We start from the raw sequence: 26,738 nt of genomic DNA, 5'->3' as shown, positions 1-26,738 counted from the left end.
GGTGTTCTACACACACACACTATTATCTTGTTCCCACCGCTCTGCTACCAAAGGTGAAGGATCCACACCTCGCCACCCCGCCTGACGTCACTATTACATCAGATGGATCACGTGATACTGATCCGCACTTTGCACCAACGTGATGTTCCGCAGACCTTGGGGACACATAAGGTCAGATTGGTACAGTTTTACACAGACACCCCCTGTCCACATGAGCCCAGGGAGGCACTGGGAGTGAGAGGATGTGGCCCAAGTAATCAATGACGTGGCACCATATTCCCTCAAACCCCTGACAGGCTGAGAGGCCCCTTTCAGTAGTCCCAGTGGAACAAAACCTTATCAGCCCGGTAGAACTATTCCGTCCATTAACGGAATTATATTGGGCCAGAAACCAGCCCCGGGAGCATGGGAATTGAATCAAGAAATGGATGTGCGGATTTGTGGATCAAGATAAAATAGCAGCCTAAGGTTAAATTATAGATTTAATCACTTAAGGGCACACTAGACAATACACATATATGATGGTCAGATATGCAAACACAAATAGTAGTGGTATAAGAGTATGCAGATATGAAGAATCAGTTACCAGTCAGATGAAAGGCCTGGCTTGTGGGTGAGGGCTGCTGCATGGGAGGCTTGTGGTCCCCTCTGTTGCTTGACTACTCCCTACACGATGTGTTGTCGCGATCTTCCAGAGAAAAAAACACTAGTCCAAGATCTGCAGGAGCATTTATCCCCTCAAGGTCACTCCCCTCCTGCCCCCTGGGCTGAACATGAGTCACCTCCCTGTGTCCCTGGCAGATAATAACTTCAAAACTTCATATGAGTCATAACTTCTTAATGGATATTCCTAGGGAGGTGGTTCTGGTGTCATGGGATCCAGCCGGGCCCATGCTATGGGTGGAGACTAAACACATCTATACTATCTCTTTCCTACTAGCTATTCTAGGTATCTCCCCACCCTTTGATGCCCGAACGGATCAAGACACTGAACGGCATGTGGTACGGTGTGAGGATCTCGGAAATATATACGATGTACGGTTAGGACATAGAGTATTTCCATAACTCAATATGGAATTACTATCTGTCTGAACAAAGCTGACCACGTGGCTTGGATCCACAGGGGGTCTTCCTGTAGGAGCATTCTTCTAGCTAGCTGGTGGGGGTGTAAATTCTTTGTTTGAAGCTGGCCAGGTGTCTTGTTTCAACTACACATGCTTACAGAAAGTTGTAAGCTGCAATTACATCCCCCCATCCTTCACAATGACCAATTGGTGATCGTAACTAGCCAATAATGGGAAACGTGACCAATCAGGCAACTGAGGACCATGAAAGTTTGTTGTAACGTTATCTCAAACATGGCAGCTTTAAGGGATGGAAACCAAGTCTGGAGAGGGTAAAGTGCCACCACCAACTTCTTAAAAAATGTGTCTAATTGAATAGCAAGGATGCTTTTTATTGTTTTCTGCTCATTGCCAATGACACTGGCCGGTACAGGCAGTGCTTAAAAACTCTCTTCTACTGAGATTGTAAGAAGGAATCCCTGCACCGGTCTGCAGAGGCAAAGCATCAGAGAGCACAGAGTTTGGGCCAGTGGTGCAATGATGCTGTTTGTGTGAACTGTCAATCAAGAAAGAGCGCACTGTAGCTCAGCAATCAAGAAGCATAAAGATGGGCTCTTGAAGTGCAACCAAGGGACAAACCCTGATGTGAGGCAGGTTCACCCATGAAACTATCCATCTGTAAGGCTTTTCTATGGATCACCCTGACTAATATGATTACTTTCTAAGTAAAACACTATAACTGGCCTGTAATGAGGCGTGGTGACTCATTGCTGTTGGGAGCACCATAGCAGGCTTTTCTGGTGTGGTATAATGACTGTCTCTTGTGGTGGAACCTGTGGCTGATTCTTCAGAAGGACTCTGGGGCTGACTTTTGGAGGGTGCTGTAGCTGGGTCCCTTATAGACCATCTGGCTGCCTCTTGGAGGACATTGTTGAGGACATTATCGAGGGCCATGTGATTGGCTTTAAATAGAATACTACCACGGTCACTCTTCTACTACAGGAAGAAAAGATATAAGAAGTGAGCCGAAATCCCAAAATCTGGTCTGGAGCCCACCGGATTATAGCTGTACCCCTCCCTGCTCGTGTTATAGGCAATGATTACTGAACCTTACGCAGCGATCCCAAAATGTTAAATAAGAGATGAAATATAACCAGATCAATAGATAATTTATACATCAGTTTAGATTGACGGTGATCTGGTTGGTCAGAGATTGGTCACAGATCTGTGTATGATAATAAAGATAAAAACAGCGACGTTGGACAATCACTTTATTTTTATAAGACGCCTCCTTAAAAATCAGACAAAGTCACTTTAAATGTATAAGTAGTTATTGTAATGCACACGCCCGGGTTGAGCGGCGTGTGCGAGTGATTCCACTGGACCGTGCCGGAGAGTGAATGCCTGGAGGGGCGTAACCAGGTATTCACCCGATCCGACCAGGGTCGCACGATGGCATACAACGCCAGTGCACCAAGGAGGAACCGAGCAGAGGGACCAGGTGCTACTCCAGGACAGACCCCGGACACGGCTGTTGACCCACACAGGGGAACACAGGAACAGACTGGTTAGGCTGGCGCACTGACTGGTGGGTATAGGCAGGCACGACTGGTATGCAGGCAGGCGGGTATGCTGGCAGGGGGGTACAGGCAAGCACAGCTAGAGTGCAGACAGGGAGGCACTAGCAGGTAGGAACACAGGCGGGATAGGACCCAGTACACACTGGGACTCAGGAACAATACAGGCAGAGAGGTACAGGCAAGCACAGCTAGAGTGCAGACAAGGAGGCACTAGCAGGTAGGGACACTGGCGGGATAGGACCCAGTACACACTGGGACTCTGGAACAGAACCACAGATGTGGCGGACAAACACAGCAGAGTAAGGCCGCCCAGAGAGGTGAGTGAGAGCAGGGCAGGACGAGACCGCCCGGAGCGGTGAGCAAGAGCAGGGCAGGACGAGACCGCCTGGAGCGGTGAGCAAGAGCAGGGCAGGACGAGACCACCTGGAGCGGTGAGCAAGAGCAGGGCAGGACGAGACCGCCTGGAGCGGTGAGCAAGAGCAGGGCAGGCTAGAACCGCCGGAGCGGTGAGCAAAGGAGTCAGAGCAGGCTAGAACCGCCGGAGCGGTGAGCAAAGGAGTCAAAGCAGGCTAGAACCGCCAGAGCGGTGAGCAAAGGAGTCAAAGCAGGCTAGAACCGCCGGAGCAGTGAGCAAAGGAGTCAGAGCAGGCAAGGCTGAGCAGGGGGGACAGGGCTCTGTTCACACGGAACAGACAGGAAGGGAAAGGCAGAGCCAGATACCCACAGGGTACTTGCAGTGAAGTAGCGAGTGGACCACAAACTCACAAACGGGAGTACAGAGACAACAAGCAGGAGTTAGGTACGAGTTCAGACTCTGCAGAAAAAGGAAGGGAACGGACATAGAGGCAAAACAGGTAAAGGATAGGAGAGAGTTCAGACTGGAACTGAGTGTACGGAGGAGACCGACACTGCAGCGGAATACAGGAGCGGGTCTGGGAATACGGCCCCCAGAGAGGCAGGACGAACAGGCAAGGAGCGTGTTCAGACAGGACAGACAAGATACAGGAGCGGGTCTAGGTAATCGGCCCCTAGAAGGCGGGAGGAACAGGCTAGGAGCGTGTTCAGACAGGTCAGACAAGATACAGGAGCGGGTCTAGGTAATCGGCCCCTAGAAGGCAGGAGGAACAGGCTAGGAGCGTGTTCAGACAGGCCTGGAAATACAGCCTCCAGGATAGGCAGACAAGAGAACACAGAACGGGACCTGGCACCTTTAGAGTGCAAGCACACACTGAATGAAGCACAATGCTCAGGCAGGGATTGATTGGGGCTGCTGAGCTATATACCAGGTGACAGACAGCAATAGGCTGAGGACGCACAAGGGGTGTGACCCACAGCAGGTACAAAAAGCAGGAAGTGATCGGGCGCCGCCCTTAAGCAGCAGAAACAGACACAAACAGACAGCATGGAGGGAAGCCAGAGAGACATTCTGGACTGGAGATCAAGTGCGCGCTCTTGCACAGTGGGAGATGGACCACTATGCAAGGACGCCGCCAGGTATGTTACAGTTATAAAGACATAAAGGGGCAAATTTAATAGGTTTTACTATTTTTGGGGCAGTGCTTGGGACGGACACATTCCTTGCTGTTAGGCAGGCGCACGTATCCGGGTTTGCAGAAGCAGCCGGAAGAACAATATGCTGGGCACACTACTGAATCCGCTTTGTAGTAATCCTCACAGGTGTTGGTACAGTCATTCCTACATTCATGGTACTCGGTGTTCCCAGTGCAGCAGTCTTTCACCTTCACACATTTACCCTTGTCATTTTTCATGGTGCCCTTCTTGCAAAAACATCCGGGCTTACACACAGTAGCACAGATAGGACTCCTGTTATTGCATGTTGGCGGACAGGGGCTCCCACAAGTCTTATATTCCTCGCCTGCTTTACATTCAGCTGAAAAAATAAGAGATGAGAACAATAAGAAGCATTTTAGTGGTTGTACGGTGCTTCCTCTCATAGAAAAAAAACAATAAGTCCTAAACTAAAGGCTGTAGAAAGCTTTTATCTGTCTTTTATAGCTTCTCTCAGCTGATGTATGACCAGAGACCACATCAAAATTAAGTGTGCAATGAAACAAAGAACAAAGCAGTGCAAAATGTTTAATAAAACTTGAATGCAAAAAATGTTTCTCCAGTAAAAAATATATATTCTATCTCTAAATGGGGACAACCCCTTTAACAATAAAATAACTTTTAGGAATGATGATTTTAAATGAAAAATAACACTGCAAGTAAAACTGATACAATGTGTTATGCCACCTAATGGCCTGAAGGGTGGAGCACGGTACAGGATACAAAAAAGGAAAGAAAACTTTGACTTTCACAATGGACATGACACAATGTATCAGTTTTCTCTTCAGTGTTCCATTTCAAGATTCCACTTATAGATAAGAGATTTATCTAAGTCCTTCCTACAAAATAAGAGAACAAGTGGGAGAAGGGATGTGACAACACCTCTAAGAACGAGTTGTCACTGTGGCTAATGGGAAGCTCCCTGGAAGATTAGACAAAATCAAACCCTTATATAATAATCATCATGATACCATGTAGAACATCATGTATATCATAAAGAATATCAAATACTTACTGGCTGCTGATTGTACAGTGATAATCACGACGAGAAGAGCTGAAAAATAGCAAATAAATAAACAAATAATAAAATAAATAATAATAATATTTCTAGTGCAAAATATACAATCATAACATTTAAAAGTGTTTGCAGTCCAGCTACATAAACTTTATGCCCCCTCCTAATTTATATATATTTAGTATAATACAATGTAACAGCACCGTATACAGATATATATTGCATGCCACTCACTCAGGGATGCCAGCAGCACGGCAGATGTTCGTCCCATGTTTAGTGATGATGTTCCACTGTTTTTCTGTAAATTATCAATTTCATGGATTACAGACAGAAAACATAAGATATTGAGTTTTTTCTCTTGCTATATTGGGAAAATCAATAAATGTTTGAGATAAGACTTAAAGACTTGTCCATTTTGGCAAAGGGCATCTGAAAATGAAGCCATCACTATAATCATCTGGTTGATGGAGGTGCAGCCATTCAATTCCCTACAGTGGCCACTAGAGGAGAAATGTGGTATTACATGCCAGCTGTTTAAATAAATTGAGAGCACCAAGGAAGGGGAGATCTTTGCAGAGGCCTCCAGCTTCTGACTCTTTCTCTATGGAAAAAAGAGAGGGGTCGCTCACTGGTCTATTCGGGTGCTCTGAAGAAAAAAGTAATCTAAACTGCAAAAAGAACTTCGGCACTCCATACATGAATATATAAGAAATATTGTCTCTAGACTAATGTCACTTTGAAAAATGAAGGTTTTTTGCGCATAATTTGGGCAATTTTTGTGTGCCCATCAACCACGACAAGGTCACCTTTGTATGATGGGTAACTATGCTACGCTACCACTGGATATGCCACTCTTGGGCTGTAAGCCTGTATGAACAATATGTCTCTGCTTGGGCTTTTAAACTACAATGTATGGGCTGGTAGAGCTAGTTAAAACCACCTGTGACTGAATGGGAGGGACACATAGTCAGAAAAAAAACCTTCATTTTTCAAAGTGACATTAGTCTAGATACAATATTTCTTATATATTCATGTATGGAGTGCCGAAGTTCTTTTTGCAGTTTAGATTACTTTTTTCTTCAGAGCACCCGTACCATTGAGCGACCCCTCTCTTTCTTCTATTAATCAATTTTGGGATCCCGCTCCTGGAGCATTGCAGCAGGTACATGTTCACACTATTAGAAGTTTGACAGCCTTTTTTCTGACCATGTGTCCCTCCCATTCAGTCACAGGTGGTTTTAACTAGCTCTACCAGCCCATACATTGTAGGTTCAAAGCCCAAGCAGGGACATATTGTTCATACAGGCTTACAGCCCAAGAGTGGCATATCCAGTGGTAGCATAGCGCAGTTACCCATCATACGAAGGTGACCTTGTCGTGGTTGATGGGCATACATAAATTGGCCAAACTATGAGCAAAAAACCTTCATTTTTCAAAGTGACATTAGTCTAGATACAATATTTCTTATATATTCATGTATGGAGTGCCGAAGTTCTTTTGGCAGTTCTTTCTCTATGGCGTCCATACATTTTATGGGGTGGGATAAACCCTTTAATACAGTAAGGAACTAAGAGACAGATATATTATAAGGGGAACTCCAGACCCCGATATCCTCATTGTGGTTTGCAATGGATGATATGGATAATAGTAGAGCGCCATCTCCTGATGGCTATCTATAGGTTTAGCACTGGTCCCTTGTATTGGGATAATATTATTCTCTCTGTCATAGAAAATGTTAAGAATTTCTCTCTCCCTCTGGAACCCCTCTCACTTTTCCCCCCTCCCCTCTACCATCTGTCAGAGTAGAAGAGCTTGCAATCTGCTGAACTGTCTCTATGAAAATCGCAGCACACACAAGAGGTGGCAAACTCAATTATGTATCCTAATTACCATAAGAATGTAGCTCATAGTAGCAGAGAACTGTAATGAGTAGACACCTGGCTAAATAGGAAACAGCTCGTTAAAACCTCAAAGGAAATCTATCTCTCCACAATAGCCAGAACATTCTCATTTGCACATGTTTGAAATCTGCAGTCTCGTAGGCACCGACATGAAATATGGAATATCGTAAGTTCTATAATTCCGATTGTGAGGGAACACATATTTTAACGGCAGGGTTAGCTAAGGAACAATATGTATATTTTTCCGTATCTGTACGCCCTGCCAGTGAGCTATAACACAAAAGTACAAAAATAACAGACAGCAGCCATGTCATGCCTGGTCTCTAAAGACAGTTAAATTTGTAATAAAAAATATGGCATCACTTGCTAAATTCTGCAATCAACCAGTGAGAAGTTATCGTTGAAGTTAGAGATTTAATAAAATCATGAAGGGCGGAGACCAGCCCACATGAGGTCATCACAAAAGAGTGTGTGGGCAGGGTTCCCCCTTCGGCATAAAAGATCCAGCTGAGCCTGGATCTATACTCATGCCGGGAGATACATATTTTGTAATCACGGGTCCCATTCGATAACGGTCCATTGGAGCGCCTCCCCTCCAGCTAAACTGAATCGCCTCTGCGATCTGTCTAGTAAGTTTTTCTGTTAATCCCTTTTTATTTTGTGTAACAGTATATTCTGTATTGTATTATCCCTCTTTATAAAACCTTTGTATATTTTTTCATAAACACTGCCGCCCTTTGGATTATATATTCCATGAGTTGGAATCCGGAGGTATGTACACCATATGCTCACTGCTCATGCATGTGCCAAACCCCTAACAAAGTGACGGCAGTGGTGGGATATTGTATAGTCCCGCCAGTGTTGTTCCTGACATACCTGACACTATCTTTCCTCTGGATAAGAGCAGCAGTCTTGGTACATACCTTGAGGATGCACAGCACACAGTCTGCTGGAGATGGAGGATTCTACAAGTGCAACATCTTATATACAGTAAGAGGTGAGGAGTGCACAGGGTGTGATCAGTGAGCTGTGTACAGTGTCATCACCTGACAATGTGTAACTAGTGAATGTGCCAACAGCAAACCAGAAAAACTACAGAAAGTTTTGCAAGATGAGAAGATTCTGCAACTTTATGCAAATAACGTTTCCTCATTTATTCTAATATTGAAAGAGCAGCAAAGGCCGAGTGCACCCCCGACTAATATACAGAAGAACGGACATAAGAAAACTTCATAAAACAGGAGGTAATGCGGGATCAGTCATGTAATGTATGTACACAGTGATTGCACCAGCAGATTAGTGAGTCAGTGTATTGGCCTTGAATATTTCCCAAAGGACTAAGGATAAATGTTCTGCATTGATATCAAGGGGTTTATTCATAAAACTGTTTAGAAAAGTAGTTGTGAAGACCTGGGGTCTTCCGTGGGCGTAAAGCTACTCAGACAACACATGGTGAGGGTAAAACAGCATGGCAATACTTTATTGAACCACAAAGCGGACAATCAACACACAGAACAGTCTCTGCAAATACTCAAGATGGTACAACATTACACAGTCTCACCCTTCCTTCTCCGCCCACCTGGGATAGAACAGCTGCGACTTTGGAGACTTTCAGGTCCAACTACCTCAACCAGTGGTCCCCACTTCTGGTGGGCCCCCACAGAGAGAAGATAGTGGCAAGCTTAGGAAGCTAGCAGTCCATTGAGGTACAAGTGACGCGCCCCCTGGGCCATGTTGTTAGGGATACCCGGAGCCGGATCAGATGGGGGTTGTAGTCTCCGAGTGGCTGTGACCCGGTCCGTGCCCAGGGTGTCAAGCTCAGTGTGTGGCAGTCCTTACAGATGTTATTAGTTCTTTGTGTCGACCTCGCCACCCGTTGATTTGCGGTCAAAAGGCCGCCGCTGCAGCAGGGTCCGCTGAGGCTGTTGGTATGTGTGCAGCTTTGGTAGTATAACCCCCAACGGGAGGGGTATAGCCTCAGGGGGTCAGCCGTGGAGGATGGTGATTGTGAAGGTGCAGCAAGGAGACTCAGAGGCATAAAATGCAGTTCCAGGGTTTTACTTACTGGTGTTGCTCGGGTCACTGTGTACAGCAGTGACCACCCAAGCCGTGCTGCGTCCACCAGGTCCTGGACTCGGTCAACTCCCAGGCAACTCCGGAGTGTGGTCCTGAGCTCCCTTTCTGACTTGTCCTCCTCTCCGGCCTTCCCCACCAGGGATCCACCTAAGTCCGGCTCCCTCGGGCCTCCTGTTGGTAAACCCTTGTCTCTGGGTTCCCTGACCCTATTCTTGGTTTGCCTTCCGGTGGATTTAGTGGGTGGTCGTGGCAGATCCTGCCCACGACCTCCGGTTCCTGGCTAAGGTGTGCTGTAGCCTCTGCCAGCTTGGGATCCGGTACCCTTTTGCCGACCCTTCACCCTTTTGTCCTTATTTTGGGATCTTGGGGTCCCCTCTGCGCCTCTGGGTCTCTCTTCCTTCTCCTCTGCTCTGCTTCTCAGGCTCTCAGACAGACTGTCTGACTGGCTGACTGACAACCGACTGACGTCTCACAGACTGACCCTGATCTAAGATGGTGCCCACCTTATATACTCCCTCTATGTGTGAGCTCAGGTGACCAGCACCCAATGAGCTCCTAGCTTTACCCAGGCTGCTCCCCCTATCTGCCCCTACACTACTGGGATGTTCCACCCCCCTCCCACTCCAGCCAGGAACAGACACTGTCGTACCTGCACATTTCTCTAGTGGGAGTACCATCGGTCTGTTCCCCGGAAATGGGATGTGTGTAGTGCATGCAGCTAACTGAGCTCAGTTCCACACTCCATCCTTACCCGGGAGTGGAATATCACACCTCTGGGTTGAGGTGCAATACCCCTGTAGCAGCCGAATCCTCAGGGTGCTACACAAGGCCAGGGGATCCAAGGGTCCGACCCTGGTCTCTCTGAGAGTTTCCATGGGGCCAGGTGACCGTCGGGTCCCTCCTGGCAACTCCAAATGTCTCCATGAGTTCTAAGTAACCGGTGGGTCCCTCCTGGCATTACCAAAACAACATATCCATGGGGCCAGGTGATCTCTCCTGGTCTCCCCAAAAATATCCAAGCTCTCTCTGATGGTTAAATGGAGCAAATCCGTATCTTTCCAGTCAGGGCCGATACCCTTAGACTAGAATCATTTAGAATGCAAATCTCTGTGTCTTTGGATGTCATGCAATCCATCTACTGTCCTGAAGGATGTCTCTCATTCTCCTTCTAAAGTCTTTCTGATGTTCCTTCGGTTTATGTCCCAAGTCTGACACCTACAGAAACATATCTCCTTTTTAAGTACACATCCACAGGTCAAGGTTTTTTTTAGAGGGCAGCCTCACATGGCTCAGCTATCATTGTTTTAGCTAATCTATTTACATAGTTGGTATCACAGGGGCTATTGTAAATAAACCTCTAGACTTTTAGTACAATTTGTCATTAGCATTGTAAATATGATTGTTTCCAAAGGAATATAATTCAACATTCAGGGTTATACAAATACTGGTCTGTTCTTATTGACCAGACACAAATACACAAAGATAATAGGGTATTTCTCTTGGATTAACAAATCTAAACGTCTGGCTTATTAAGATTTTACTCTGTATCGTCACAGTAATTTTATCAGTACTTTGTTTCCACTTTGCTCCTATTTTCAGTTCTCTTTTTCCCATAGAGAAGTAATTCAGCACCATGAGGAGCGCAGCAGGAAGAATTCAGGAGGACCGGTGGCATCCCCCCCCCCGATGTGAGGGGTGCAGAAGCTGGAGACATAAGGAAGGATTTGTCATTCACTGACAGCAAACATGGAGCTTGAAAATAGTGAAAATGAGAGGCACAAGGTCTAGCAGAAAGGTGCAACCATCCTGACAAATATACTGCAGGATGCAGCAGGTCCCCACGATAAAAGGTGGAGGCAGCACAGCAACAAAGTACTGATAAAACAATAACTCACTGAGCTTTTTATTGCAATGATTAGACTATATTGGCATAAAACTGGAGAATTCCTTTAAGTTTTTTCTATATGACATTAAGCAGGAATCACATAAGCAACAAGTACTGACTCCTATATCTTCTTTGTCCTCATCGCAGACATGTAAATTACACTGTATATTTAGTATGTAAGTGCATCAAAATGATGTTTTCTGATGCCAAAATCCACACAAGACCTTAAAGCAAAGCTGTCAATCAAACATAAAATCCCAACTCACTTCTTATATTTAATGCAGACTCCAGTACAGGGAAACTGATAATTTTATTATTTTAGATGCAAGGCAACTTTTTACAATACTCGACAACCTTCCTTGAGGCTGCAGAAGACACGAGTGCTATGAAGCCACGAGCGATCATCTACTCCTGTACAGTATATTTCGAGAAACGGGTTGGGAATCATCTCCTTGAATAGCAGAAGACCTCTCTTTTGTCGTTGGCTTAGTAATAGCACAGATTGCCCAGAATTACACTTCAGGCTCAAAGGGTATACAGACATCAAGACACTGGGTTCCCTTGGGCGGATTACAGGGGCGACAGAGAGGTCTGCAGGATGTTCCATTGCAAGTGTCTTCCACTATGGGATTTGCTAGAGACAAAGTAGACATATTATAGAACAAGCGGCGGCAGAATACAGCATATATGATCTATATGATCCCTGGAGACTGTGATTTCTACGTGATTTTTTGAAGGGACATGGATTAAGGTGTTCATCAGAGAATAAAACCTTCATGATTCCCAGGTTGAACAGTAAACGGGGTTTGCAGGGTTACAACAGCCATATAGTGCATTTGTTATAGAAGTATGGGGCTGTAACATTTGAGATTTTCAAATATTGTAATAAAATATAACAAAATATTACTTGAACAGGGGAAAAACTTCATAAATATCATAGCAATAAATCTAAGTGGGAATTATATTCCTGAAAGCCCCTCAAATTTGATTACACTTTATGTATATATTACTTGATAAATTATCTAATGCTGGTTACTAGAGCCACCACTAGGGGGAGCTAGCTGCATACAGATGTGTATAGCTATTACAAGCTGGATATCTCAAAGCAGTGAGCTCCCCCTAGTGGTGATAAATTATATAATTCTGGTTAATGGAGCCACCACTAGAGGGAGCCAACTGCATGTAAATGTGTACAGCTAATACAGATGGATATCCCAAAGCAGTGAGCTCCCCCTAGTGGTGATAAATGTTCTATTTCTGGTTACTAGAGCCACCACTAGGGGGATATAACTGCATACAGATGTGTACAGCTAATACAAGCTGGATATCCCAAAGCAGTGAGCTCCCCCTAATCGTTATAAATTATATCATTCTGGTTACTAGAGTCACCACTAGGGGGAGCTAATTGCATACAGATGTGTCAGCTAATACAAGCTGGATATCCCAAAGCAGTGAGCTCCCCCTAATGGTGATAATGGATCTAATTCTGATAAGTGGAGCCACCATTAGGGGAAGCTAACTGCATACAGATGTGTACAGCTAATACCAGCTGGATATCCCAAAGCAATGAGCTCCCCCTAGTGGTGATAAATGATTTAATGCTGCTTACTAGAGTCAACACGGGGGGGAACCAAATGCATGCAGATGTGTACAGATAATGCAAGCTGGATATCCCAAAGCAGTGAGCTCCCCGTAGTGGTGATAAATGATCTAATTCTGGTTACTAGAGTCACCACTAGGGGGAGCGAATTGCATGTAGATGTGTCAGCTAATACAAGCTGGATATATCAAAGCAGTGATCTCCCCCTAGTGGTGACTGTAGATTCCTGCTCTGACACTGTCTAGTATCTAGTAATGATGTGCCCCCTATAACCATGGAATTTAAAGCAATTGTTCAACTTTCCCTGTGGCTTTTTCACTTGCCCACACTTATCTACAGGGTTTAGGTCCCACCTAGCTGCCATATCTTTGCTGTCAGGACTTCAGAATTACTTGGTAGAAATCCTTAGAGCTTGGTCATATCATATAGATACATTAGTCACTGCAAATTCTCAAGAACAGCAAGATTAGGAGTTGTAGTTATTGATTGTGTACGTTAATAAAAAGGGTTTTCCATCATAGACATTGAAGGTATGCAGATATAATAAAGGTCTAAAGCACAATGCAAAAAATCCAATTGTATCATGGTGGGTTTAATTAAAAGGTAGAATTTACCTGTTGTGACATCAAACACCTGGAAACACAAAACAGTGATGACTGTATGGAAGAAAAAAGAAAAGTCAAGAAATTAATGAAAATAACAATCCATATTCTATAAAACAAAGTTTATAAAATAAAAGCTAAAAATTAGCCCTTAATTGTCAGTTGTCTCTAAGCTGGTGGGTGGACACTAGCTGCTATGAAGTCTCCCATATACAGCACACACAGACTTGAGGGACACAGGGGAATGGAGGGAACAGAGGGATCTGGTAATGATGGAGGAGTCTGGATTGTCAGAGAAGTCAGGAGAGGACACAGGGGTTTGGAGGGGTCAGAGCAGTCTGGGGGAGACAGAAGGGTCTAGAAGAGACAGAGGAGTTTGGAGGAGACAGAGGGCTCTGGAAAGGATTGAGGATTCTGGAAGGTTTAGAGAAGTTAGAAGGGGACAAAGGGGTCTGAAAGGGACAGAGGGGTCTGGATGGGACAGAGGGGTGTGGAATGCACAGAGCAGAATGGAGAGAACAGAGAGATCTGGTAAGGATGGAGGAGTCTGGAATGGTCAAAGACGTTAGGAGAAGACACTGGGGTCTGGACGGGACATGTGGGTCTGAAGCAGACAGAAAGGTCAGGAAGGGACAGAGGAGTCTGGATGGGACAGATTGCAATGGATGAAACAGAGGCATCTGGAAAGGATGGATGAGTCTGGAAGATTCAGAGAAATTAGGAGAAGACACAGGGATCTGGAAAGGACAGAAGATCTAGAAGGAACAGAGGAGTTTGGAAGGGACAGAGGCGTCTGGAAGGGACAGAGTGATCTGAAGGGGGGAAAGAGAAGTCTGGAGAGGGTGGAGGAATCAGTAGTGGATAAAGGGGTCTGGAGAGAATGGTGATGTCCAGAGGGGGAAAAGCATTTCGAGGGGCAGATGTATCTGGAGGGGACAGATAATGCTCGGCTGAACCAAGCAAGTATGTGAATGGGAAAGATGCAGAAATAGCTGATGGCTAGTGATGAGCGAGCATGCTTGCTACTGCTCGGTGCTCGCCCAAGCATCTCACTGCTTGAGATGCTCGGCGCTCGCCGAGTATTTCTGGGGTTGCTTGGCGGAAGCTCGGGTCTCCTCCCTGCATGTTTGGTGCTCTTTAGAGCGCCAATCAACATGCAGGGATTGCCTACCACTCACTGTAATGCCGTAGCACTGATATCTCTCCATATGCAGAGATATCAGTGCAAGGCAGGCAGGCAGGGTATATAGCAGACTGCAGTGCACATAGCAAGAGGGTCCATTCCAGTTCTGTCTGCTGATGCTTTTACAGATATTTGTAGAAATAGCCCCAGGTATCATGGGCCAGGAATATTTTTTTTTTATCTTAATCCTGATTATTTACTTAAAAAGCAATCCAAATAACACCGTTTATCTGCATCATTTTCTTGTTAGCACTGCAGAATACAGCCAGGTCCTTTCCATATTACAGCACTAAACATCCAGCTATTTGAAATTGTGGTTTTTCCGCCACATGGATCACATATAATTGCGCTGAAAATTCTGCCATTTCTGACCTCCATTGAAATTTTGTTGCAGTGTGTCAGTGAACTTATTGACACAAGATCGGCGCTGTTAAAACTAGTTACCTAAAGGCGAGCTATTTAAAACTGTGGTTTTCCGTCACATGTATCACATACAAGTGCGCTCCAAATTCAGCCATTTCTGGCCTCCATTGAAATTTTGTTGCAGTGTGTCAGTGAACTTATAGACACGAGGTCGGCGCTGTTAAAAATAGTTACCTACAGGCCAGCTATTTAAAACTGTGGTTTGTCCGTCACACAGATCATACATAATTGCGCTGAAAATATTGCCATTTATGGCCTCCATTTAAATTTTGTTGCAGTGTGTCAGTGGACTTATTGATATGAAGTCGGCACTGTTAAAAATAGTTACCTACAGGCCAGCTATTCAAAATTGTGGTTTGTCAGTCACACGGATCACGTATAATTGCGCTGAAAATTCTGCCATTTCTGTCTTCCATTAAAATTTTGTTTCAGTGTGTCAGTGAAGTTATTGCCACCACTTTGCTGTTAAAAATAGTTACCTACAGGGCAGCTATTTAAAACTGTGGTTTGTCCATCATACGGATCACATATAAGTTTGCTCCAAATTCAGCCATTTGTAGTGAGCATGGAAGATATTGTCCTCCACTTAAAATGGGCAAGGCATGTGGCAAGGGACAGGGGAACTGAACGTGATGGTGGTGGTGCATGCAGAGGCCAAGGACAAGGCCGCGGGCAAGCTGAAATTGTGCTACAACAAACACCCACATCTTCTCGCTCGACCTTCCTGTGCCAATTAATAGGGGACCGCAGAGCACCACTATTGAACACAGAACAGTGTGAAAAGGTTATTGGTTGGATAGCAGATAATGCTTCCAGTCACTTAGCCACCACCACCACCACCCTGTCTTCCGCATGGTCAAGTCTCAGTAGCCGTGAGTATGGACTGCATATTCCTCATCCTGATCCTCCTTCCTCCCACCATGCAGAGGGCCCAGAGACAACTGATCCCACAATTGGACACTCCGAAGAGCTGTTCACTTTTCCATTTATAGATTTGGGCCTCTCTTCTGGTCCATTTGAAGGGGAGCAAGAGGAGATCGCATGAAGCCATGCCCAAATATTTGAGCAACCATGGTCATACGAAGGCGCCGATGCGAAAGTGTCACAAGAGGTGGACGATGATGAGACACAATTGCCAGAAAGTCAGGAGGAGGACCAGGGTGCGGAAGTGGAAGAGGTGGTGGATGATATAGTAACTGACCCAACCTGGCAGGAGGATGTGCAGAGTGAGCACAGCAGCACACAGGGGGAGGGAGGCAGAGCACCCCAACAGGCAGGAAGAAGCAGTGTGGTGGCCGCAGACAGAAGGAGGGCAACCGTTCCCGGTAACACCAACACGACGGAAGTTGTCAGTACAACTGTTAGGTCTTCCCGAGTCTGGTTGTTTTTTAAAGACTCTGCCAATAACCACAAAAAGGTCATTTGCACCTTTTACCAGGCCAGCATCAGCAGGGGTAGCAAAACTACCAGCCTGACCACCACCGGCATGATCAGGCACATGGCAGCAAAGCACCCGACTTTGTGGGCCGAATCCCAGGGTCCAGGAACAGTGTCTGTGGGTGACACCACTTCTTCTTCCGCTGTTGTGCGTGAAAGCCAATCCCCTGTCCATAGTGCATGCGAAGATGCCTACTGCCCTGCACCTGTCATTGCACACTCTCAACTAGCACCATCAGCACGTTCTTGTTCCAGCACAGCGTTCAGTTGTCCATATCCCAGTCCTTGGAACGCAAGCGCAAATACTCAGTCAATGCCACACAGGCCACACTACTAAATTCCCACATTTTGCAACTGCTTTTGCTCGAAATGTTGCCTTTTAGGCTCGAGGAGACGGAAGCTTTCCGCAACCTGATGGCGCCGGACATCCCTCAGTACTCGGTCCCCAGCCGTCACTATTTCTCCCTGTGTGCCGTCTCCGCATTACACAAGCATATGTCCCACATCATTAGCCGTGCTCTCAACAATGCAGTTACAGGGAAAGTCCACCTAATCACGAACACGTGGACAAGTGCTTGTGGGCAGGGACGATACATGTCGCTGACGGCACACTGGGTTATCATAGTCGGACCTTGGGACGGACACATCCTCCCAAAGCCAAGGAATGTGGGCCCTAGGTCAATCAGGGTTGCCCCCACAGTCTACAGCTCCTGCACCTCAGCCTCCTCCTCCTCTTCAGCCTCCATCTCTGAAATTACCACTTCAGTTACAAGCTGGAAGCACTGCAGCACTGCCTCGGCCAAGCGGCAACAGGCTGTGCTGAACTAATACGTTTAGGTGAGAAAACGCACACAGCTGAAGAGTTGTGGACAGCTCTGAAAGAGCAGGCAGATCTGTGGCTGACATAATTGAACCTACAGCCAGGCATGGTCGTGTGTGACAATGGCCAAAACCTGGTAGCAGCTCTGAGGAGAGGCGAGCTTACACATGTACCATATCTGGCCCATGTGCTTAACCTTGTGGTTCAGCGGTTTCTCAAAAGCTACCGGGAGCTGCCGGATCTGCTTTTTAAAGTACGCCGCCTGTATGCCCATTTTAGAAAGTCACCTACAATTTCCGCCGCCCTTGTCGTGCTTCAGCAGGGTTTGCAGCTTCCGGCTCACAGACTGGTGTGTGATGTCCCCACGCATTGGAACTCTACACTGCAGATGTTGGCAAGGATTTGTGAGCTGAAGAGGGCAGTTGTTGAGTACCAGCATCAACAAGGCCATCGGTATTCAGTTCAGACTTCACACATAAGACCTCAGGAGTGGACATGGATGTCAGACATATGTACCATCCTCCAAAACTTTGATGACTCCACCAAGATGGTGAGCGGCAATGATGCAATAATTAGCACGCTCTCTGCTCAAAATCAAGAGGATGCATTGCAGGCGGAGCACGATGAGATGGAGCAAGAAACCATACAGGGTGATTACACACAGCCCAGCCTCATCTCATCCCAACGTGGATTTGGTGACAATGAGGAAGAGGAGGAGGAGAAAGAACAGAAGTCAGTTTCGTGCGCTATAGACGGGACTACCTGCACAACTGTCATACCTTCTGTTCAGCGTGGATGGCCTGAGTACAGGGAGGAGAAGGAGAGCATGGTCAGTCATCCTCTTGGTTAAGACACGGAAGTCTTGCCTGTTAGTAGTCTGGCATGCATGGCTGAGTTTATGTTACACTGCCTTTCCCGTGACCCTCGCATTCTCAAAATTTTGGGTGACAGTCATTACTGGTTGGTGACACTTCTAGACTCATGCTACAAGGAGAACTTTATATCTCTTATTCCTGAGGTGGACAGGTCTACAAAAATGGGGCTGTACCAGAAGGCCCTTGTTGCGGAACTATTAAAAAAATTCCCATCTGAAAATGCTGGCGGCAGAGGTCACATTTCGCTGGGCAACCAAGGAGTACAGAGGAGAGAGACACAACTCTAATCCAGCAGAGGCAGGGGAACACTGTCAAAGTTCTGGGAGAGTTTTCTTAGACCCTCCCATCGCACAGGCCATGAGACGTGGGGTACTCTCACAAGGAGTGCTAAGTTTGGGAAGATGCTGAGGGAGTACCTTGCCAACCGTACCAACGATTGCTCTGTGGCTTATAATTATTGGGTATCCAAGCTGGACACATGGAATGAACTAGCTCTCTACGCCTTGGAGGTCCTGGCCTGCCCTGCCACTAGCATTTTATCAGAGCGGGTTTTTAGTGCCGCTGGTGGAATTATAACTGAAAAGCGCATCCGCTGTCAACTGAAAATGCTGACAGGCTGACTCTTATAAAAATGAACAAGGGCTGGATTGGGCCAGACTTCTCAACACCACCGAATGATAGCAGCGTAACATAAACTCCAATCCAGTGTCTTTTTTGGGAGGTGTATTCCCATGCACCTTTTCACACCCACACATGAGTATACGCTTCCTGATTTAGGATATTTTCTCTTGTCCTCCTCCTTTTCCTCATCCTCATCCTCCACCACCATATCATCAGGGTGACCGTGGTCCGTGATGCAACACCCACATAATTTTTTTAAAGGGTGTTTATGATGCCCGTAAAAGAAAAATTATACAGTATGTTCATGTATACCCCCAGGGGTAAATGTTTGTCAGCCCATACACTTAGTGCATGGGCATTACAAGTATAGGAGACTCGCTCCTTTCTAATGGGAACATTTTTTTATGAGACCCTCCTCCACGTCTTTTCCAAGATGCATTGCAGTGCCTTCCAATTTTTGGCAGCCCTTGCACTCACTGCATTGGCCAACACTATGGTAAACCCACTTCCTAATAATGGGAACATTTTTTCATGAGGCCATCTACGTCTCTTCCAAGGGGCATTGTAGTACCTCCAAATTTTCGGCAGCCCTTGCATTCACTGCATAGACAAACAGTATGGGAAACCCACTTCAAAATAATGGGAACTTTGTTTTCAGGAGGCCCTCCTCTAAGTCTCTTCAAAGGGGTATTGGGGTGCATCCAAATTTTCAAAGGGGTATTGGGGAGCGTCCAAATTTTGGCCAGCCCTGCCACTCACTGCATATGCAATAACAGTATAGGAGACCCACTCTTTAGTAATGTGAAGAACAAAGCATAGCCGGCTGATGGCTCGCTAAGAATAGTGAGCGCCGACTACTGGCCCTTTAAGAATAGTAAAGGCCGCCTGATGGCTCTATAAAAATAGGCTTTGTGACTTTCAGAGTCCCTCTATCATAAATTAAACAGGATGTGTCTGATGATATCTCACACACCACATGGCCAGATAATGTTGTAAAATGTTAAAATGACATTTCCCAGTGAATGCATTTGTCACGGTTGAAAGCAATGCAAAAGTGAAAGGATGTTCCTTAACATTTTTCCCCAGGAAAATCCATTTTGGTTTTGTTTTTGTATGTTTTATTGTGAGTCCGTAAAAGTGGCGTAATACTCTGACAACATTGTTCACAGCAGTGACCTGGGAGTCAGAAATGTTTCCAGGGGTCTTCCCCATGCTGTCCCCATATCATTTGAGCACTGTTCCCATCGATTTGGGAAATTTTTAGGCCCTCTGCAGACCGCCGGGGGGAGCCGCCTGAAAAATGCTCGACTTTCCCATAGACTTACATTAGGCTCGTTGCTCGGGTCGAGCACCCAAGTATTCCAATGTGCTCGATCCGAGCAACGAGTACCCGAGCATTTTAGTGCTCGTCCATCATTACTGATGACCAAATGCTATGAAAAGTGTATAGGCACTTTAAGAATATACAGTATATAGTGATACATTATATCTATGTCATCTGATATCACAATTATCATGACTGTTTTCTATACATCATTAATTTTCTGCAAAAGCAGAAAAAAACGACGATTATCAGTCCCAAGTAGTGAAAAAATACAAATTGTTTTATTGATGAAAAAATCAGGGTGGGTGGTGAGAGGGGAGACCAACATGTGATGGTGAAAAGACAAGGACACACAGCACAGGAGTATGAAGAAGATATATACAATGTATAACAGCATATGTACATGGATATAATTCGTAGTCATATGCCCTCCAGTCCAATAGATTAAACAGGTGTTAAGCCATCTGCTTGGCGCTAATAATTATATCATGCAAAGTTGCATTAGGCACTGAAAAGTAAGCAGTGTATTACCTAATGGTGGCACCGATATATGCAGGGGCTCCTGAATGCAAGTGCATCCGCCCCGACGCACTTATGGACCAGCCTTCATCAGGGCTGATCCGAAACAAAGGCTTCCCCTCTGACGAAGGCTGATTCAAAACGCGCGTCGAGGCAGACTCACTTGCATTCAGGAGCCCCTGCATATATCAATGCCACCATTAGATAATACACTATTTTTTCAATAATTGGGACAGATGATCGTCGTTTTTTCTTGCTTTTCCTTGTATCCCTTCATGACGATTTGTCCCCATTTTCCATAAGTCCGACTATTGGTATAGCAAGCCTGATATGATCCAATAATTACTTTATTTCTATTTTACATATTTCATGCCAGACATGCTAATTATTTCGATGAGTTATTTATATCATTCATTTCCTGTAAGGACGCTGATTATGTCGCAAGACTGATCCACTTAAGTGTACAAATGAGTTAGCACTCACCCAAAGCCGCAGTGATTGTACGCCGGAGATCCATTGTTACAATGTGACTTCTCCCCTTATTCCTAATGAAAGGGAAATGTAACACAAGCAGCCAATCAGACCAGAAATAATTACATAGGACCAAGAGATTGGACTTTAATTACTGAGCACAATTATCCAGACTGAGCAATCCTAGGAACTAGATATTCCAGATAAACAGGAAGAGCAAAGAGGCTGTCAATCACCCGACAAACAAACAAAATGTTCCTTCATTGTTTGGTTTTCCTAAAAGAATATTGTTGTCAGCGTCACATATTGTACTAAATGCTACAAGATAAAAGTCTAATTAGATCTCTAGCTTGTTCTTTGACCTGAGCTCTAGTTAAAGGGACCAAAAAATAACCCCGGGTCACTGGTACAAAGTATTTCACGTATTAGAAACAAAAAAATCAGAAGGCAAAAATATTAGAGGATCCAAAAAGGACAAACCGTTTCCATTGCTTACGTCTCTAGGACTTTGGCTCCAGAGCTTTTGATAGTTCTGTATGAAGTATATATGGGGCAATTTGTGAAGGGATTTTTATGATTGGGGAAATGTTTCTACCAAACACTGATGTAAGAAGAAGAAAGTTCTTAAAAGATTTCTAAACATATCCCGCTGACTTTGTCTGATCATTAAAGTATGAAACTTCCTATGTGAATCAGAATTAATGCTCCAAAAATGTTGCTAATTTAAAGTTTACAGATTTGTTCAAAACTTTTGCCAAATTCAAAATCATTTTGAATTCCCAAGGGTCAGACTTTTTAAAAGTCATTAACATATAATTATAGACTCATAATAGTGAGCCCTGTGCCCTCTAGTAATGGGGAGGCTTAAATAAACATTTGACTTTTACACAACAATCGGAGAAAACATTTCCATTAACATTACAATATTCTTCCTATCGTTCTAAATAGATTCCATAGAACTCAGACGAATTTTAGAATCTAATATTGATCCCTTCAATGGGGTCTAAAATATGTAGTAATATTATGTTTGTGTTTAATAATATCCGAGACTTTAAATCTTCGCTGTATCACTCATTCTTAAAAACAGTGTAACAGAAGGGGGAAGAATTATCCTACAAGTCGTCCTAAATCATTTCTAATACAGTAATGCAAATTTTTATCAGGCAGGGCTCAAAATGTAATTTTCTTCTACTAAAACTGTGGGGAAAAAAAGCATAAAATCTAAAGGTTATTCAATAAAAAAAAATGTTTGATAAATAAAAGTTGTTCAAATGTTATTTAATAAATATCATAAATGTTCTATTTATTATTTCAGTTTCTCACACATACATTTATACACATATCTATACACATATTTTTTTTTTCAACACTTAAGAGATTGACTTTCTTACAATACAGTTTACACTGTGCAGTGATATCTATATATATAGATAAAGACATATATATATATGTATATATATATATATATATATATATATAAATATACAGTATATATATATGTATATTATTTTTTATTTATTTATTTATTTTTGATGGTTTTCCTACAAGATAGTTTGGAGCATGAGAGAAAATAAAAGTGAAGTATATACTTGAAAAAAATATATATATATATCTTAATTGTGCATGAAATAAATAAGACCGGACTTATATGTCGGTGCCTATCTTATCTCTGCCTTGTAGTGATATATATATATATATATATATATATATATATATATTTATTTATTTTTTATTTTTTATTTTTTCTGCTAGTTTTCCTGCAATATAGTTTGAAGCATGAGAGAAAATAAAAGTAAAGTATATGTAATACTCTATATATATATATATATATATATATATATATATATATTAATAAATATAAAATGATTAATTGTGCATGAAATAAATAAGACGTGACCTACCTGCCGATGTTCGACTTATCTCTGCTCGCACAAGACTACAATACAAAGAATCCTTGTTTTAGGAATTCAGAAGCCAAACCCAGCACAAACCTGTGAGGTGCAAAAAAATAACACAACAGAGAACCTGGCACAATAGTGAGAGGAGTAGTCCGAACATAGAGGAAAAAAATTGAAATTCAATGTATTTATAATCATTATCATTGCTTTGTGATTTCAGAGCAGAGGGACATTCTAATATGGGTTTTGGGACTAAGTAAAGGACATTAGGACATTAAAGCCACCATTCACAATAGGTGATGTCACAGCACACCTCCTCCTCCTCCTATACAATGACTGATAACACCTCTATATACAAGTAAATAACACAGGATCCACAATTCACAATAGGTGATATCACAGCTCACCTCCTCCTTCAGTACTATGACTGATAACACCTCTATATACAGTAGATAACACAAGATCCACCATTCACAATAGGGGATGTCACAGCTCACCTCCTCCTCTTCCTGTACAATGACTGATAACACCTCTTTATACATTAGATAACACAGGATCCACCATTCACAATAGGTGATGTCACAGCTCACCTCCTCCTCCTGTACACTGACTGATAACACCTCTATATACAGTAAATAACACAGGATCCACCATTCACAATAGGTGATGTCACAGCTCACCTCCTCCTCCTGTACAATGACTGATAACACCTCTATATACAGTAGATAACACAGGATCCACCATTCACAATAGGTGATGTCACAGCTCACCTCCTCCTCCTCCTGTACAATGACTGATAACACCTCTATATACAGTAGATAACACAGGATTCACCATTCACAATAGGTGATGTCACAGCTCACCTCCTCCTCCTCCTATACAATGACTGATAACACCTCTGTATACAGTAAATAACACAGGATCCACCATTCACAATAGGTGATATCACAGCTCACCTCCTCCTCCTGTATAATGACTAATAACACCTCTATATACAATAGATAACACATGATGCACCATTCACAATAGGGGATGTCACAGCTCACCTCCTCCTCCTCCTGTACAATGACTGATAACACCTCTATATACAGTAGATAACACAGGATTCACCATTCACAATAGGTAATGTTACAGCTCACCTCCTCCTCCTGTACAATGACTGATACCACCTCTATATACAATAAATAACACAGGATCCACCATTCACAATAGGTGATGTCACAGCTCACCTCCTCCTCCTGTACAATGACTGATAACACCTCTATATACAGTAGATAACACAGGATCCACCATTCACAATAGGTGATGTCACAGCTCACCTCCTCCTCCTCCTGTACAATGACTGATAACACCTCTATATACAGTAGATAACACAGGATCCACCAGTCACAATAGGTGATGTCACAGCTCACCTTCTCCTCCTCCTCCTTTACAATGACTGATAACACCTCTATATACAGTAGATAACACAGGATCCACTATTCACAATAGGTGATGTCACAGCTCACCTCCTCCTCCTGTACAATGACTGATAACACCTCTATATACAGTAGATAACACAGGATCCACCATTCACACTAGGTGATGTCACAGCTCACCTCCTCCTCCTGTACAATGACTGATAACACCTCTATATACAGTAGATAACACAGTATCCACCATTCACAATAGGTGATGTCACAGCTCACCTCCTCCTCCTGTACAATGACTGATAACACCTCTATATACAGTAGATAACACAGTATCCACCATTCACAATAGGTGACGTCACAGCTCACCTCTTCCTCCTAACTGATAACCCCTCTATACAGGGCCGGCTCCAGGTTTTTGTGGGCCCTGGGCGAAAGAGTCTCAGTGGGCCCCTTTAACACATACTACGCTTAATGATGCACAGATACCGCAGAAATATATATATATAGTACAATGCCGAAGATTTCACTTCTTACATTACATGAGTGATATCTATTGTAAAACACAGGATCCACCAATCACAATAGGTGATGTCACAGCTTACCTCTTCCCTCTCCTGTACAATGACTGATCACACCTCTATATACAGTAGATAACACAGGATCCACCATTCACAATAGGTGATGTCACAGCTCACCTCCTCCTCCTCCTGTATAATGACTGATAAGAGAACTCACCACCTCCTCCTCCTGTATAATGACTGATACTAGATATGAGAGAACCAATTCATTTTTCATCAAATTGGCACCAAAGATTTAGGAATCCGCTACTCCTGGCGTCTGTGATTGTCTGCAGCGCTGAGGTCTTGTTGACAGACCGGCAGCTAATCAGTGAGCTCAGCTGCTCTGAATGCAGTTAAACTGGGCACAGCAGCTGACCTCAGTGATTGGCTGCAGTACTATCAATATGACATCAGCGCTGTAGACAATAACAGACACCAAGAACAGCGGCAGAGACCCAGCACTGGACCCAATGAGGGTGAGTAAAGGACTTTTTCTAAGAACCAACTGTAGCTGGGGAGAGGGTATTTTTCCAAAACCAGAAAACTTCATTAACCACAGAGCAGTCAGTAGAAGTAGCAGCTTGTCAGGAAAGAGAAGCTGAGAGGGTGGCTTCTGTAAAAGAAGCATAAAGAGACTATATAGTTAACTGCCAGAAGGGGAAGGAGACTGATTCAGCCCATAGCTCACTTACAGCAGCCAAAATACATGGACAGTGCTGCAAAAAAAGCTGCAGCCGGTCAATAATTTCATCTGTGAGTGACATTGTGCCTCCAAAATGACTATATACTTCAGGATCGCTTACCTCTACATCCCCTATAGATATATCCCTGCCTGGGTGGTATAGGCAGAAGTTAAGATATAAACCCAAAATTTGAGCTTGGTTTAAGCTGGTATACATGCAGCACATAAGTGCATGTTTCACAATGGCCATAAATCAGAAAAACCTACAAGAGGCAAAATGAAAATAAACCCTGCTGTAAATAACAGTAGCACTGTTTTTGATCAAAATAGTATGAAAGCTATCCCACCACGACAAGGTGAACCCGTTCGGGATAGAACCTACTCTGTCTAATATTAAAAACCTTACCATGTGTCAAAGTTCATCTTGTCGTGGTGGGATAGCTTTCATACTATTTTGATCAAAAACTGTTACTAAGAACCCTATTTTATTTAAATGCACTTGCTTTTTATTTATTTACAGCATGGTTTATTTTCATTTTGCTTCTTGTAGGTTTTTCAGAAGTTAAGATATAACTATAATGATGAAGAAAATTTAGACTAAAAACTGTTAAGCCCAGATCCATTATGTTTTCTGCTTTTCTTTTTTATTAAAAGTTTTTTTTTTAGCCATTTTTTTATGTTTTCACCAAATTATTAATGCTTTTACACCATTTTTTTGCAATTTTTTCACTTCTCCTTATTTGTTAGATTTGCTCATCCTTGAAGATTTTTTGGAAATGCGGATTATAAAATAAGTCTATTCATTTATTGAGCAGTTTAGGACTAATGCAGGAGATTTTAAAACTTATTGAAAGGTTGGTGTAACATTTTAAATAAAGTGAAAGAGCAAAAAAAAAAAGAAAGGAGTTTTGCATTTGCATCAAAGTCGTGAAACATTTTGCACCATTTATTATAATAATAATTTGGTGCGAAATCTACCAGTGCGGAAAAAAAAAGAAAAAAGAAAGTTAACACAAAATAAAAATTGACTTAAATGATCTAAAGAACAAAATAAAAATGATGAATCGGTGAATGAATGTATCTTTGCTCTGTCTAATAGATAAAGGTCCTGATTTGAGGATCCCATCCTCTACCAGTGTCCTAATAGGGTCCGGAGAAAAACATTTTTGGAAACTGCAATGTTGGCGATGTCAGCACTGGCAATTCTTGTCTTCTCCGTGT

General features: G+C 43.6%; 1 protein-coding gene and 1 long non-coding RNA gene across 2 annotated transcripts; both read right to left on the bottom strand.

The window, feature by feature from the left end:
* Positions 1-2,318: 2,318 nt before the first annotated feature.
* LOC141172949 (serine protease inhibitor swm-1-like) lies at positions 2,319-8,135 on the bottom strand. Its single transcript, XM_073657565.1, has 4 exons — positions 8,053-8,135; positions 5,463-5,526; positions 5,229-5,267; positions 2,319-4,535 (listed from the first exon to the last, which is right to left on the bottom strand). The coding sequence occupies exons 2-4, from the start codon at positions 5,497-5,499 to the stop codon at positions 4,174-4,176; spliced, it is 438 nt and encodes a 145-aa protein (XP_073513666.1). The 5' UTR covers positions 5,500-5,526; positions 8,053-8,135; the 3' UTR covers positions 2,319-4,173.
* A 3,246-nt stretch (positions 8,136-11,381) lies between these two features.
* LOC141172948 (uncharacterized) lies at positions 11,382-22,987 on the bottom strand. Its single transcript, XR_012252557.1, has 4 exons — positions 22,867-22,987; positions 20,978-21,039; positions 13,305-13,346; positions 11,382-11,724 (listed from the first exon to the last, which is right to left on the bottom strand). It is a non-coding gene; the product is annotated as an uncharacterized lncRNA (long non-coding RNA).
* Between the last annotated feature and the right edge of the window lie 3,751 nt (positions 22,988-26,738).

Source organism: Phyllobates terribilis, unplaced genomic scaffold (assembly GCF_046119375.1).
Source record: "Phyllobates terribilis strain yellow unplaced genomic scaffold, ASM4611937v1 Scaffold_12__6_contigs__length_324123572, whole genome shotgun sequence".
In the NCBI taxonomy this organism is placed as follows: domain Eukaryota; kingdom Metazoa; phylum Chordata; class Amphibia; order Anura; family Dendrobatidae; genus Phyllobates; species Phyllobates terribilis.
Note: the sequence above shows the minus strand (reverse complement) of the source record. Positions and strands in the feature narration are given on the sequence as shown.